This window comes from Natrix helvetica (assembly GCF_964273705.1).
Source record: "Natrix helvetica genome assembly, chromosome: 1".
Lineage (NCBI taxonomy): Eukaryota > Metazoa > Chordata > Lepidosauria > Squamata > Natricidae > Natrix > Natrix helvetica.
Window position 1 is genome coordinate 205,236,659 of NC_138548.1, and position 17,036 is coordinate 205,253,694.

General features: G+C 42.5%; 1 protein-coding gene across 1 annotated transcript in view; it reads right to left on the reverse strand.

The window, feature by feature from the left end:
- The window catches only part of ATP13A1 (ATPase 13A1), a 37,709-nt gene that overhangs the window by 754 nt on the left and 19,919 nt on the right, over positions 1-17,036 (reverse strand). Inside the window, exons 15-25 of the mRNA XM_081970546.1 lie at positions 12,940-13,050; positions 10,978-11,103; positions 9,250-9,355; positions 8,601-8,800; positions 6,545-6,641; positions 5,648-5,832; positions 4,342-4,456; positions 3,760-3,956; positions 1,969-2,111; positions 1,635-1,746; positions 505-648 (exon numbers count right to left, since the gene is read on the reverse strand). Coding sequence (XP_081826672.1) covers positions 505-648; positions 1,635-1,746; positions 1,969-2,111; positions 3,760-3,956; positions 4,342-4,456; positions 5,648-5,832; positions 6,545-6,641; positions 8,601-8,800; positions 9,250-9,355; positions 10,978-11,103; positions 12,940-13,050 — 1,536 coding nt within the window. The remainder of the gene's footprint in view (positions 1-504; positions 649-1,634; positions 1,747-1,968; positions 2,112-3,759; positions 3,957-4,341; positions 4,457-5,647; positions 5,833-6,544; positions 6,642-8,600; positions 8,801-9,249; positions 9,356-10,977; positions 11,104-12,939; positions 13,051-17,036) is intronic.

A 17,036-nucleotide genomic window follows, 5' to 3' on the forward strand; every position in this document is an offset into this window, starting at 1 on the left:
AGGCAATATAAGATTTCTAAATGTTTCCAATTACACCTACAGTTCTTGCTGTTCACTACATTGCTAGGCCTGCAACTCCTATTCCAAAACACCTGGAGTATGTACACAAGGCTGCCTAGACTTGGTCTTACTATATGTGTCTGAGTAATTTTCAGTTCTTCTCCACAAACATCATACCTTGTCTCAATTATAATTTGCCCTGAACAAAAAATAACCCTGTTTTCTTTTCTCCCAAGTCCCTGCATCAAGTAAACATTTTTCTAAGATAAGTTTTACCAAGCAACAGGTTCAGTAGTTTACGGAATCATAACACTGGACCTTCTAGTCCTCTGAGACTATTTTGCATTTGCTGGAAGTAAAGTACTCATTAAAACACCTCCAATTCAAAAGGTTTGAAGTTCTCAAGCCCAGTGTTATCAGAGTTTTTACCCCCCTCTTTAATTTCTACAACTGGAAAAAAGGGATAGTGGGGGGATATGCTTAGCAAAAGTCTTGCTTACTCACCTCCGTTGGGATATCCACAAGTCCAAACTGTTCATTGAACTCTGGGGAGGAGCCAGTCAAAAGGGCGACAATTGCTAATCCTGAAATAATGATGCTCCATAGCAGAGGTTTATTTTCCCTTAGGCTTTCCATGAATGGGTGGCCCTGGATAAATAAACCGAAGGCATGGAAAGAAGGCCAAACCATATCAGTAATTTAGGAGTAGAAACAATATACCAATAAAAGCTTATCTATTTTACTGCTGATCAAGATATGATTCCTTCGGCAAGACTTTTCTTATAATACTAATGGGTATTTTCATGTCGTAATGCTGTGGCTACATGTGATAATAGCATCACCTTCACTGTGGGCTTTATTATGACACGGGAGCACATTTTTTGCTTATAGGTGAAAGTGCAAGTTTGCAACCAACCTATCTTAATCAAATAGGGCTGAGAAATTGCTGGCACCTTTGAACTCCTTTCATGATTAGGTGGGAATTCTGTAAAAGCTCAGAAGTTTTATTATATATGCAACTGCCATCAGGACCATCTAATCTACTTATAATACATTCTTTATTTTTCTAGAATCATTCCACTTAAGATAGGACAATGCACCTCAACATTCTGAAATCTGGGCCTGATCCCAATTTCCATAAATACCTATTTATACCGCTACCCATCTTGTATATGGATTTTGGATGGCTAATAATTAAAATGCACGAAAATAAAAAGCACCCAAACTAAAATCAGCAGCCAAAATCATTAATAGCATTCAAACTACAAAATGGGCTCATCCATATGATCTATACCAGGGGTGTCAAGCTCGTGGCCCACAGGCCAGATGCGTCACACGCTGGCCATGTCCACCCGTTTTAGCGAAGGAGGAAAAAGTTGCGATATATCACATAACGACATGACTTTGACACCCCTGATCTATACTAATAGTCAAATTTCTCCTTGTTCCCCATGGCATAATCAGACATTTTTTTTCTCTAATGCCCTGTTTAAATTTGGTTTCATCATAGCACTTACTGCTTTGCATATCACATGCAATGCAAGACCTGAAATGTAACATCAGGTCCTAGCACTATATGAATCAGGAGATAGGTATTCGCAATGATGAAACTATAAAAACTAAGCACATCTTACCTTATAGTTAATGGCAAATGTAGCCATTTGCATGGCCATGGACATGATGTAAACAGTGCTATTCACAAGACTGGGTTCAAACTCCTTATAGAGATCCACAAAGTCTTCTTTCCTTAAAGAAACAGAAAGAGCTTTGAATATTTTTTTTCTCAGCCCTTCCATGCTTTAGTATCCTCTGGATGACCTGACTTTCCACTCACAGAATTCTGAAAACATCACTGAAAATTCTGGGATCTGAAGGCCACATATCTGGAGAACATCTATAATTCTTTACAACTCTGGTATTTTTTACTTCTTTACTTCAATACCCTCATTTAAATCAAGCAGCACTCACTTGGGCTCACTGCGGGCTTGTGCACCTCGATACAGATATACCAGACTGACAAAATGGACCATAAATTGTAGCAGCACTGTAAGAACTGTGTACAGATTGAAGATATTAGGGAGTGGGCGCTCTGGGGAGAGTGTCTTCAGAGGCTGGAAAGAAGAAGAAACAGGTCAGGGTTAGAATTCTACAGGAAGTTTGGAGCCTGACTATTATTCACTTGGGAAGCATCCTGTAGGATAGTTACTTTGAAAAATGACCCCCTTAGGAGAATAAAGCCTGTCAACCGGGTGGAAGAATTAAGACACAGAAGTCAAAAGGAAGCCTATCTTTGCCGTTTCAAATCCATTTTGAACATTGCACACACAGAAGTGCTGTAAACTAAGTAGTTCTCATCCGTTTCCAAAGCCAATTTTGACTCCTGGAGACTACTTAGACCAGGGTCTCCAACCTTGGCAACTGTAAGACTTGTGGACTTCAACTCCCAGAATTCATTTGCCAGCGGAATTCTGGGAGTTGGTCCACAAGTCTTAAAGTTGCCAAGGTTGGAGACTCTTGGCCTAGAAAGTCCATGTAGTTGTTTTGGTAAGATTTGTGGAAGATTTTGGTTTGCCCTTGCGTTCTTCCAAGAGTTGAGAGAGGGAGACTAGCCCAAGGTCAGTTGTGTGGAAAATGACCTTGAAACCGTCAGCCTTGGATTATATGTTTTGGATGCTCTGAGCATGAAGCAAAAGATGCGTTTCGAAAGGTTTCAAGTTCACAGCAAAACTTGTAGTTTTGTTGAGTGCGAAACAAAATGTGTCGGTTTCAAAGATACTGTTCTGAAGCATTGCAATGGGGCTGCTTTATCCCCCAACTTTATACAACCAAATCATTGCAGTAGCCAATCTTGTTTTATAGCTATGTGCAAGGAAAAATATAAGCAATGAACAATACATTTAATTTTGATGAGGGTATGTCAGAGACAGACAAGGACACCCACCCACCCCCGCTACACACACAAAAGCAAAAAAAAAAAAAATCTATTTCCTGATCAAGGTGCTCATAAATTCTAATCTAAACATTTACTTTTCGGTAGATGAATATGTATGTACAATGTTTCCTATGGGGGTGGATGAGTTGGTTCAATGTTTCCAAACTATTTTTAAGACTATTTCCTTGGCCAAATTTTCTGTAATTTGGTTCAGCATAGGTATCTACCCAATTTTACCCCAGAGTAAAAACAGTCAAAATATTTTGAATTTTGTTCCACTGAAATTAAATTAAAATATGGTTTGGGGTTATTGGCTCTTAACTGGAAAAAAACGTGAATAGTCTTCACTTATCAACCGCAACAGGAACTGGCAACTCTATCTCTAAGCAGCACAATATTAATTGTGATGACATGTGATTAGGGCATCTTATTGTCAGTTCCAGTTGCCTTTAAATGTGACATTACATGACTTGTGACTTCCTGATGACTTTCCCTGACTTTGCATATCAGAAGCCAGCCGTGAAGGTTGGAAATAGCAACCATGTGACCGTGCGGTGCTTCAACCATCGTAATTATGCACCAGTTGCCAAACACCCAAATTGCAATCACATGATGATCGGGACATTGTGATGGCTGCAACTTCAATGACCGATCACTGAATGCATGATTTGGTAAGCGAGAACAGTTACCTGCGTTTTCTTTTGATTTTGTGCACATCCTTACATGCCACAGAACCAAACTTTATGGACAGCTTACTGCCTACTCCATGGACCACATGTCCTATCTTCCCCTCCAACCTGCAATAAGGCATCTTTTTTCTATCATACCTTGGATCGGGAGATGAAAAGAAAGCAGCCAGCCAGGAGCAAGCCTTGCAACGTAGCCTGGAAGTCACTGAACTTCACACCTTCCAAATAAAGGACACTCTGGCTGTAAGCTAAGATGAGCGCATTCAATGCCAAGATCTTGAACATCTGGAGGGTGGTGACCAGTGTACATCGGCCCTGCTTGATCACATGGCAGACTGCAGAAGAGAGATAAGGTTTCTGCTTAAGACTGTTTACTTTGCTTTTTTCATTGCCCTTCAGTCTAGAAAGGCCTCTGGAATTCCAGAGAAGGTGATGGCACTTTTTCCTTCCAGCTGTGCTCTATTCACTGCATTTTCTCTAACGGGCTCAGTCTAGGTTTTCTAAGTCATGATGCACAACATAAACTTAAGAGATAAAAGTCTCCTTCAGCATACAGGATTCTGCTGATTATAACATGAAAATAAAATCACACCGGTTGCGATCTATTTTTCACTATAAAACGTCCAAATGAATATATGCCACTGCTATAAAAATGAAGTGTGGGCCTTTAAGTGCACAACGTTCCACTCTAAGCATAGACTTCCTTCTTCTCATACTTACTGCACTGTATAGAGGAAAGCTTAGAGGTGAATGGAGCTGCAATACTGGCATCACCCAACTTCACAATGGGTATTTGCTCCTCCTCCAAATCTTTTAGCACCTGGCTGATCCTCTCCTGCCAGGAAAAAAAAAAAAGGGGGGGGGGAGGAAACATCCTTGTTCAATGTATGGCAAGCTCCCCATCAAGCTATTTGTAGCATTACAAGTAGTCGTCAACTTACAACCATAATTTGGATCAGAATCTTTATAGTTGAGTTAAACATTCATTAAATGAGACACTCATATAACTGCTTTGCTCAATGACCGCAATCCCGGCACTGCCAACTGTGGTTGTTAAGCTATCTTACTTTATTAAGCCAAGTCCCAAGTAAGGAATGTAGGGTGCCTCAGGAGGCTCTGTTCAGGAGCTAGTATTTCCTCCTGCCAAAATTCAAGCAGGATTTTCAGCCCCTGAGCAGAGAGATACTTACAAATTACCTGCGCCATGCCTCCCAGTACAGCCCTGTCCCCGAGGCATCTCAGGCACCTTACTATAACTGCCCTGCCCTTACATTCTCTGCATGCATTTTGACTTCCTCTTGTCTCTGGCAGCTGGCTGAAAAAGCTGCTTGCCAAAAGAGTTCAGCTCCCCTCTGTGTGCAGAAAGAACTTCTCCAGCAGGGTGCAATATCTACAGAATTTGAGTTCTGTTTATGCATCCCAACATAGGAATTCAGCTCCGCTAGGCAACTCTTTCAGCCAGCCCTCAGGACACAACTCCCAAACTTCTCTGCTGGCTTCCCCATTAATTTTCTGGGGAAGCCAACAGAGAATGCATATGGCAAACACACAATTGCAATTGGCCATAAATGCAAACAGGTTGCCAAGCATCTAGATTGCGATCATGTGACTGTGGGACTGGTGATGTAATGTTGTGCGATGCCCAAAAGGCAACTTTTCTGAGGCTGTTTCAATTCCAGACCATCATTAAACGAGCAGTCATAAGTTGAGGACTACCGCTATCTCTAGAATAAACCCCAATATGGAAAACTGCTGTTCTTCAGGAAAAAGAAAGAAGAGCACAAGCCCTGTTTAACCTAAAAGTACTGGGAATTTAAGGAATTCCAGCTGTGCTGAGCTGGAATTCTTACAATTTCAATTTATTTGAGTCCTGTTTCTACCTGTGCTGAATAAGGATTGGTAGATGAAGTTCTGTCTTTCCCTTCACCACCATCCCCCCAGCAGTTCACAAAGTAAAAGATATGCAAAAGTGTAAGTGAGGCTAGCAGCAAGAGACAAGAGAAGTAAAACAGATCTAACAACCTACTCGTTGTACAGCAAGTTGCTCCTCCCTAAGAGACATGAGCCTTTGTTTGGCAGCTCGGGAGGTGGGCCTCATGTTGCTGGTAACCAGAGAAGAGGAGGTAGCAGGTCTCCCATCAGCTACTCCATCGCGAGGCTTTTTTCGGCGCTCGGGGATTCGCTCTGGGGCATTGGCTAGTAGAGCCACACCTGCAAGAATGAATCATATCCCTGATGACACAAGCGTGCTCCCATGAGCTGTTTTCAGGGCAGATGCAAACAGGGCAAAACACGAAGGTTTTAATGGGTCAGAAACCGATGGCCATGAAACATGGATGGTAATAATATTTAACATGCTTTGTCTGCTATCATTTATAGAATATGAAATAAAAAAAACTACATTACATGCAGAAATATGGAAACGGATCTTTTTAACAAAGATTTTGAAGCATAAATACAAATTTGATTTGTTCGTATAAATATAAATATAATATATAAATATAATACAATGAACAAATTCATGAAATAAATACATTTAAACAGGATGATTGGTTTAACTTCGCACTGATGGGACTTTTAATCAAACTAATTGATTCACCTCGCAGAAATATCGATAACAAATTAGTTGGGAAGAAATACTACTAAAGGTTTAATCAAGTAGTCCAATTAGTTAAAAGAGAGTAACAATTGAATAAATTAAGACTATAATTGGTCAGCAGATAACATACAATTTACAGCAACACATTTTAGAATGCTTCTCAGATGCTTGTTCCAATGAATGCATGAATCACTTCAAAATAAAGTATCTTTTTTTAAAAAAAAATCCCAATTCATGGAAAGTTAATAATTAAGCAATTAAAACTCACAATAAACAGGAACGGTTGTCATCCAAACAACCATCTTTAAGTGAATGAACACTCACCCACATCGGCATGCTTCAGAGCCCCCACATCATTGGTGCCATCCCCACACATCAGAGTCACATAGCCAAGTCCCTTCAGTGTTGTGATCACAAATTCCTATAATGGGAAATAAAGAATCAACAAAGAAAATGTATATAAAATGACCTAGGGCACAGGTTCTCAACCGTCATAATTCTGTATAGATAGTTATCAATTTATGACTGTAATTAAGTCCAGAATTATGGTCATAAGAGATTGCAGTCGTACGCCAAGGTACCATATGACTACACCTGATTTTTTTAAATGAATTTTTTTTTTGTAGCAGTCCTTAAGAAAAGCCATTCTCTCGAAGGGAAACTTTTTTGCTGGAAACTGGCAAAAAAGTTGCAGATTGCGGTCATGTAAACATGGGATGCGTAAAGGTGAAGTGTTCCAAAGGCAATCGTATGACTGCAGAATGTGTACAGCTGTCCTAACTTTCAAAAAGAGGTTATGGGTAGATCTGGGGAAATCCGTTATAACTTCAAACAGTCATTAAATGACCAGTTGCAAGTCGAGGACTATCTTTTAACTCCTAAAATGTAAAAAAAAAAAAAGTCTAACAGTCATGAACAGACGAAAGACTTCACCAGGTTAGTATCGGCAAGGAAAAAAAATACATACCTATAAGTGACCCATTGAATAATTTCAGAGATGTGCAGATGAGTCTGATTCCAAGTCAGCAAGTTGAAATCTTAAGACACCGTCCACTAAGGCCATAGCTCTGCCTAACTTAAAATTTGTGGCTCTATTGTGGCAGGTAACAAATTTATAAAAAAAAATACATGGGAATATATCATACTGAGTCAGCTTGTTTTGGTTCCTACCTAACATTGCTTACCCTGAAAGAGAACAGTATGATGGTGGATACATACATGTAAACTGAGACCATATGCACCAAAGACAAATTCCTTGTGTGTCCAATCACACTTGGCCAAATAAAGAATTCTATTCTATTCTATTCTGTCCTAGCCTATCTGTGCTCTTCCATTCATTTTTTCAATCATGAACACAGAAGTTATTCTGGTAAGAAATGTTTTCATTTTCAATGCATTATTGCACGAAATTGTATTGTATTTAATACTCGCTTTCCCAATACATCAGGGCACTATGTATCAAGTGTCTCTCTCATTTATTGACACAACAATCCATTGGAAAGGAAGGTCTGCCACAAGCAGTGGCTGCTTTAAAACCAGTTCCATGAAATGGATGGGTGTTTCTGGAATTTCTCTGTCCAGCATCTTCTCCGTTCTTTATTTTTAAAATCTAGCAATAATCCAGGGAGTACCCTGTGAATTTACAGGAATGAGTGGCTTCTCGGGTCTTGCTCAAATGCAACTCCCATCACGGCTAGCTTTAACTATACAAGTAGTCCTTGACTTACAACAGTTCATTTAGTGATGGTTCAAAGTTACAACGGTACTGTACGAATGGTACGAACCAATTTCATTGTATTTATTTTGTACAATGACAATAAAGGCTATACTACTGAAAAAAGCGACTTATGACCGGTTTTCAGTTACGGCTTTGCAGCATCCCCATGGTCATGTGATCAAAATTCAGATGCTTGGCAACTGATTGCTATTTATGATCGTTGCTGTGTCATGTGATCGATCCCCTCTTGCAACTTTCTGACAAGCCCAGTGAGCGGGGAAGCCAGATTCACTTAACATCTGGGTTACTAACTGATCAACTGCAGTGATTCATTTGATAACTTTGGCAAGAAAGGCCATAAAATGGGGCAAAGCTCACTTAACGACGGGCTTACTTAACCACAGAAATTTGGGGCACAATTGACTACCTGTAGCTGCTGAAATGGATCGGAAGTTGCAGTCACCACCACCAGCTGGAAGGCCAGTTTCTCCGCAGCTGCTGCAGAGAATGGTTAACACCGTACCACTATTTCTGGAAGAGATGTGCCTATTCTCAGGCAAGTTTTAGCAAAATATCGTTTTAAAAAAAGAAAAAACCGCAATCTTTGTGTCAAATCGGCCAAGGAGCAGTTGGGCTGGGCATTAAAGATAAAAGACCACCTGCCTTCTGCTTGGGTGCAACGCGTGCAAAGACCTGGATGTGTGGAATGAGCTTAAGCAGCAGCTGTGAGTCTGTAGCTTGCAGGTGAGCAAGACCTTCCCCTGTGATGCACAGGTTGTGGTTGCTGGTCAGTTCCCGCAGTGAGTCTGGGACAATTGGGAGGACAGTAGTGCCGTTGATGGACTGCCATTTCCAACCGAAGCCTAGAGCAGAGAAGGGAATTAAGCACAGTGAGGTGCTTGTCTGTTTGCTAGCACTCATGCAGGAAATGTAGTAGTGTTGGATACCAGGGGAATAATGGCTCCTGGACACCACAGCTTGAAAACTAATCACCAGTGGACAGCCTTTGAAAACAACAGTAACTACCAACATAGCACTGTGTGATTTTACCAAGTCCCAGGAAAAAGGGATAGGTCGCAGGTGTCAAACTCGTCACGTTGCCATCATGTTTTTTCCCTTCGTCGACCTGGGACGGGTGGGGCCTGCCCGTGACACATCTGGCCCATGGGCTGCCAGTTTGACACCCCTGGGCTAGGCGATGGCTTATATTGTCCAACAGAGCAAATGCTGCATAAAGTGATCACATGTTGTGCAATGTGGCGGCAGCATCTGTCTTCTCTCCCTCCCCCCCCAGTTTTTTTTTTTTTTTTACCTTTACTAGGTGGCTGCAAAATGAGCGTCTGCTCCTTTTGAGTGAAATGCAGCTCCTGGGCCACGTGGCAAGCCGTCAGTGGGCTGTCACCTGTGATCATCACTACCTGTAAAGTGAGGTTAAAGGGCAGGTTTGTGCCACCTGACTACAGGCAACGTGCAGGGAAGCTGCTCTGCAGAAACGGCGATCTGCTTTAGAACCACTGCTTAAGAAAGCAGTCTGCCATAAGCGTGCGTACAAAAGCAGCATCCTGGCATGTGCTGATTAAAAATGCAGCCTTGCTGATGGGCATATGTTGCCTCTCCCCCCCCCTGACCCCCACGCAGTTTTAGACAGACAGTTTTGATCCTCTGTCTCTCAGATAAGGACTTCCCATCGTGTCTAATGATAAAGAGGATAAAGAGGGAATACCCATGCTGCAAAAAAGGAAACATTGTGCTTGTCTATGTCCTCCATTCCAAACTATCCAAAAAAAGAGCTCTTCACCTTCCATAGCCGCTCCACTGCTTAATGCAAACCTCCGACGATCGCTGACAAGAGAAAAGCCTCCGTCGCTTTAAAAAGGCTGTCCCAGCCGCGCGGCTAGCTCCGTGGCGAGGGACAAAGCTCCTTGCTTAATAGAAGCACTCCCCCTGCCTGCAAGATCTTAAGAATGGCAGGGGTTGAAGTATGAAATTTGTAGAAATAGCCAATTAGTAAGAAAGAACAATATAATCAGAGAAATACAGCTACACGTCCAGCCCAGAACTGGCTGAGTAAAAAAGCTGGGGAAGAGCAGCAAGGAGGAGGAAGGCTTTATAATCTGTAGACTCAGTCCTATTGGTTACTGGAGAGAGTGAACCCTACGTGACTGCTGTCTCCACCAATCGTGGAGAAAGAGCTGTTCACCTTCCATAGTAGTAATACTATGCTTGGAGCTGGCTTGGGTTGCTCATTTCCCAAAGGAAAACTGGATGCCTGACTCGGTGGTGTTGTTTTTTTCATCTGCTCCTGCAGGATTTGTTTTTGTTTTTGTTTGCTTAGCTGATCTTTAAGACCCAAAGGTGCTTTTTTCAAGAGGCAACTGGACTTTCTGGTTTTTCTTTGAAGACATTTCACTTTCTCATCCAAGAAGCTTCTTCAGCTCTGACTGGATGGTGGGGATTGGAAGGCTTTCTACTCCTTGCAGACAGCTGGTCACTTGCATTATTTTCAGAGAGTCGTTGAGGCCACCTGGGGGTTTATCTGTGTCCTCAGGGTCCCCTGAGTGGTGCAAATGGGTGTGGAGCCTTCTTGGAACTGTTGAAAGGACTGTGTTGTAGACTGGATAGACGGTGTCATATCCCTCCCCCTCTGTTGAGAGAGGGCTGTTCAATTTCGACACAGATGGCTGCTTTTAAGCTTCTTGGATGAGAAGCGAAACGTCTTCAAAGAAAAACAAGAAAGCCCAGTGACCTCTTGAAAAAAGCACCGTTCGGACCACCACGACCTGGATGCCTGAGAACGTCCGTAGACTGTTCTTTAAGAGTTATTCTGCTGCCCTAGCCAATTTATCTAAGACAAAAAGATGCTGTAATATGTTTTATCCCTTTGGAATGGAGGAGGTGACAAAAGAGCAGTGCAGATCCAACCAACGTGAAGAGGGCCGGAAGAATTAGGAAGAATTCGTGAAATTAGGCAAACTGCCTCAAACGTTTGCCTCGGCCCCCTCTTCTCGATTCCGTCCACGGTTTCTCGGCCCCAACTCACGTGGTGGGAAGCGTTCAGTATATCCCGGATAACTGGCTTGGAGTCGACTTTAAGAGGGCAGGAAACGACAATGAAGCCCGTGAACCTCAAGTCACATTCCAGGGCCTCCCGCTTTATTTCTCGTGCCTTGGGATAGGAAAGACAAAAGCCAGTTATAGCTAAGACATTTTTACATTAATGCAGGGGTGTCCAAACTTGGGAACTTTAAGACTTGTGGACTTCAACTCCCAGAATTCCCCAGCCAGCCATGCTGGCTGGGGAATTCTGGGAGTTGAAGTCCACAAGTCTTAAAGTTCCCAAGTTTGGACACCCCTGCATTAATATAACACTCCCCCAACCTCAAACTCTGCCCCGTCCATAAATAACTTTCTGCACGCCTTTCTAAAAGTCACACAATTAAGTGCATTTAAGAAATAAATCCAGATTATATTTAAATTTTTTTCCCCCTCCCTGCTCCAACATCTTTACGACTTCCAGGTTTTATGATTCTACTTTCATTCCATGTTTGTTCTGATTTAATAAGATACCTACGTGAGCCTTGATTTCAAATTGGTTACGGATTTGGGCCTATGGCATCCCGTACAATAACCAATGTGCTTTTTTTAAACTAAACAAAGCAAACCGCGCCGTGATACAACGCATGAATACCACCTCTGCCAGTAGGCCCCCTTCCTAGAACAACCCATTCCAACACAACTGCCCCCCTCCCTGCTTTTCTCCTGCTCTTTAAATTCACTGGAAACCATCTGTCCTCAGGTTTAGTTCTCAGTCTAAACTTTGCAGTGCATTGCAATTTAGGAGGGTTCATATCACAGCACACTCTCATCATACCCAGGAAGCTAATTCACACCAGTTGCTCCATTCATGCTTTTTGCTTTGCTTGCTTCTCTCCGTATTGCTTGCTTGCTTCCTGGTCTACAGCAACAGCAGACCATACCCCCTGCTTTGTACAGTTCCGTATGGTACTGCAATCGCTGAAGAAAGGCTTTGCTATCCAAGGCACTTCTACGGCTAATTATTTTGCCCTCTTGGTCCCTTTCTAACTCCCTCACCCTCTCCATTGCCTTGTGCATCTGTTACAGGGCAGCTTTCCAAGTAGCAACCATTTGCCACTTGCCTTCTGAGTGCAGCGTCATAATCAGTGGTGGGATTCAAATAATTTAACAACCGGTTCGCCCAGGGTCAGGTTGGCTGTTGTGGGAGGCATGGCTCATCTCCGTCACACATGTGGGACAAGCCTCCCGCAACGGCTAACCAGACTCTGGGAGAACCAGTTGTTAAATCCCCCTCCCCCCTGCTATCAAAGGAGATCCTGGGCACTGCTCTGCAATGGAGAAACAGGAAACAGAGTGGCTGGCACGAGGGAAGAAGAAAGCCTTCTCCTTCCCTCGCGCTGACTGCTCCGTTGCCCGTTTCTCCATTGCAGTGTGGCGGATCCACTTTGATAGCCGGAGGTGGTGGTGGTAATCATTTAACAACCAGTTCATGTGAACTGGTCCGAACCCACTGAATCCCACCATTGATCACAATACTGCCTAAGCCGCCACCACCCCTGCCCCTCAAAAGCAGACTTAATCGTAAATTTGCCACATGAATGAGAAGCGGCCTTCCCTCTGCTTATTTAGAATTCTGTAGTTCTTTCCCACAATTAGAGGAGAGGAAGGCTTCACATTAAGAAAGGAGGCAATAACAGTCTTCAATGAGACCTGCAGAATATGCAGAGGATGGTTTGTGACTAAGAAGAAAATTCAATTAAGTTGGCTGCTCCCAGTGCTCTCCCCCGCCCAAAGTGTGACATAAAAAGAAAGAACACCCCATTTTCAAAACGGAGCATGTAAGCCATTACCTATAAATCTAACGGGATTATTGAGTTAGATACAGTATCATTCATTGATTGTATGTCCCAAAGCACCAATGTATCTTATGGCACATACGAGCTGTGGGGGAAGTTTTGAAACTTACCTGCTGATGAGTGAGGTGCCCCAATTCTTTGTAGCCAAGAGCCAAAACTCTGGCTCCCTCACGTGATATCTCTGTGTGAATAGCATCGTAGGTACTTGGGCACTGGGAGAACTGCACAAAAAGACAGCAACCGTTACAATAAATACCGTTGAGAGAAAAATCACTAAGCCAACTCACAGTTGCGTTCACATAGAACAGTGTGGCAGTAGGAAGGGCACACATGTCCCTATGGGATACAAAAGAGACTTCCAGCATGCACACTGAGAAGCTCAGGGTCCTCCTGACTGGACACACACACCAAAGAGAAGATTCAGCCAATGTTACATTGCTCCAAATGGGCATCCTTCCAGGTATGTTGGCATTATGGCTGCCAAATTCGCAGCCAATGATGATGGTTGAGGATACTGGAGCAATAGTCCTAATATAGCTGGAGGGTACCAGCAGTGTTGGAGGCACCTGCTCTACCTTACCATACAAAATAGGAGTTAACTGATCAAGTGGAGAAATACAGATTGTCCTCGACTTACAACCACAATTGGGACTAGAATTTCTGCTGCTAAGAAAAGCAACCGAGTTGCACCTGATTTTACCTTTTTTTGGGGGGGGGGGGGCTGTTAAGTGAATCTGGCTTCCCTGATTGACTTTGTTTGTCGAAAGCTGACTGAAAAGGTTGCAAATAGTGATCGCATGATCCTGGGACACCCCAACCATCATAAATACATACAGTATATCACAGAATACAAGTGAGCACACCCCATCACATTTGGTAAATATGTAAGGATATCTTTTCATGTGACAATGTAAAGTAGTGAGTATACAGCTTGTATAACAGTGTAAATGTGCTGTCCCTTCAAAATAACTCAACACACAGACATTAATGTCTAAACTGCTGGGAAGATATACTTAAATATTTACAAAATGTGAGGGGGTGTACTCACTTCTGTGATATACTCGTTGCCAGGGGGCCGCAATTTTGATCACATGACCACGGAGATGTTGTGAGAGTCGTTAAATGCAAGACCTGTCATATAAGTCAAGGACTACCTGTATTGGCCTGTGGATCACGAGGAGCGTTTAGTAGAACGCCAATCTACATACGGGATCCTTTCAGCTAACCCTAAAAAGTAAGCCTTGTGATACTCGGTTCACCATTTGTCAACGAGTCTTCCCTGTTCTGAAAAAAGTCTGTTCCTGAAGAGCAACTACACATTTTAAAAAATGTGACAGAATACAATATTATCATTATGCCTTCTTTTTTAAAGAACACACTTGCGACAGATACTAGTTTAGTTGGCTTTATGAAAAGTCTTTATCAACTTTATGAAGGATTCGTCGGTCAGCAGCCAAGGAAGTTGCCTTTAACTGAGGTAGAAAGGCAGAGTATAAAAGCATATGAATAAATCAAGTTAGGAGTCAGTATAGCAGATCAGACATTGGAGTAATCAGCAACACAACACCGCCTCCATCTTATTCTCCTTTCCAGAGTATTGGAGCACAGCTGATCATTGATTGCAACTCTTAACTTACTTGTATCACATTCCAATCTGGTGAGTAAAGCCAAGATTTTGTTCTCACTCTGTTCCCATCTACGGTAATATTACGTCATAGTATTCTGAAAATTATTTTCCAAGACTTGGAAAAATGTTCTCACAATTAAAAACTGATGACCATTCAAAATGGAAACATGGGTGGAGGTGAAGCGTACACGCTATGATTTTCTGCAGTAATTACGCAGATTTCTCCACTTGTATGTGGTAATGGTGTAGTTGGGAGTTTTCTTTCCCAACTCTATCTGGTTTGACCAACTGAAATATCATCAACAGTTAGGCACACACAACAAATGCAAGCTTCTTTGTGCAGCTTATCCAAAAGCCATTAAGAATTTCTCATACAAAATGAGGATAATTTGGTAAAACAAATTAGGGACCAAATCAAATGCATATAAAAAGGTTGTATAATACACTGATAAAAATAGACTCGGAAACAGAGTTAGTTAAAGATTGCATGATAAAATGGGCACAAAACTTATATTGATGGAACTTCCGGCGGTTGCCACCAGGGCAATGGACGCTCCCTTTAGAGCGTCCGATCTACAGCTGATTGTTTCGCCGGGAATCGCAGACATCGGCGATCCCCAGGGGCGAAAATCCTCTGCCTCGGGCAAAGAGGCGGAGGAGAGCTTTTTCGGGCTGGGTTGAGCCCGTTTGGACCCTCCAGGAAGGAATTCCTGGAGGTAGAAGCGGTGCTCCCCAGGTGGCCCGAGAGGAAGCTCCAACAGCTGGATCCCCCTGCTTTGCAGGGCAAGCTCTGGAAGGCACGTCTCCGTTTACATTGTTGATTGGTGCTGAATTGTAATGGTCAGACTGAGACTGAAGCGGTGGCTGCAAGTATTTTTGGTTTTTTTTTTCTGCTTTCTCTTATTATTCTACAGCTTTATAACAAAGACTTTCACTTTGGGGGGGAAAAAAAACGGAGAACTTTTTCCTTTTAAAATGGCTACTTTTCTTTCTCTGCTTGTTCCCCTTAATTGACTCTTACTGAAACCTTATACAACACTGCCATCTGGTGGTTGGAATTGAAAAAGAGGGGGGGGGGAAAACGCCTTGGCAAGTTATGGCTGCACAGAGAGGTATCAAGCCCAAGGGCACCTCCTCTCCTTTACAACAATCTCAGCTGTCCTTGTTGGCACAACGTCAATCTCAATCCCAAAATCCACCACCTGCAGCAATTACCAATAAAGAAATATTGGAGACTTTGAACATTAAGTTTGGTGATATGGAGAAAAATATGTTGGATTTGAAACAACAAATGAGAAGCCAACAGGATCAAATGGATCAAATGAACCAAACTATGGAAGAGATGAGGGATCAGGCAGCTCGGGCTAATCAAGATATTAGAAAAGATGTAGTTTCTGCCCTCTCTGGACTGGTTGTAAATTTAGAATTCCTGGATGATGTGGTTAAAGATACTCAGAAGGATGTTGGAAAATTGGAATACCGGGCAGACAAGTTGGAAGAGAGGGCGGATAGAATTGAGCTTGAGCAGTTGCTATTCCAGTACAAGCAGTTAGAGGCTGTTCTGCGGGTAAGGGGTCTGCCAGAGGATAAAGACAGTGGGAAAGGAGAAGATTTGAGGGTGATTTGCGCGGAGGCTTTTGCCCCCCTTCTACAAGTGGATCTAAAAGAGATTCTCCAACAGATTGAGAAAGCCTACAGAGTTAACTCCTGGTATGCAAGACAGCGAAACTTGCCAAGAGATGTGGTGGTTCATCTGGAAAGGAGATACCTGCGTAATGAGATTGTACAGGCTGCATATCATCAGAGATGTACTGTGCGAGATCAGGAGGTGAAAGTTTTGAAAGAAATACCATTGAAAATGCTTAGGCTGCGCAAAGAGTTTAAATTTTTGACGGATGAGCTGAAGAAACGTAACCTGCAATTTAGATGGGAGGTGCCAATTGGCGTTACTTTGATTTACTCTGGGAAAAGATATCGATTGGATTCTACTCAGAAGGCCAGAGATTTTTATTCCAAGGTTCTGAATGCTGACGAGCCAGGATTGGAATCGGAAAAGACCCAGCCTGTTCAGCAGGAGCCAATAGAGATAGCAGCCTCGGCACTTGCGTCAGTTGATAAACAGCTTGTGGAGAGACTGGAAGAAACAGTAGGCTTGGGATTGGAATTTAAAGAACAGAGAATTACTAGAGCAACGGCAAAGAAAATGGAGAAGATTATACAGCAAACTTCGAGTATCTCTGTTGATGTACCTACACAATCTGAAGCCGTGGGAGGAGCAAGGCCTAAGAGATTTCCTACTGATATGAGGGCTATGTTTCAGAAGCTTCAAACTAAGCTTGACGATGGTCAGGCTGCGGACCTGGAATGTTAATGGACTCAATTCCCCACAAAAAAGAAGAAAGGTTTTCTATTATTTGAAACAGCATAAAAATGATGTAATTTCTCTGTAGATTTATGAAAGTTAAGGCTTTATGGATTAAAATATGGTGGATAATGCAGAAGAAGATTCTTAAAAGAAAAATTAAATTTGCTCCCCAATTTTTTTTCTATTGGGCATAGTACCTGACTGCACTGTTGCTG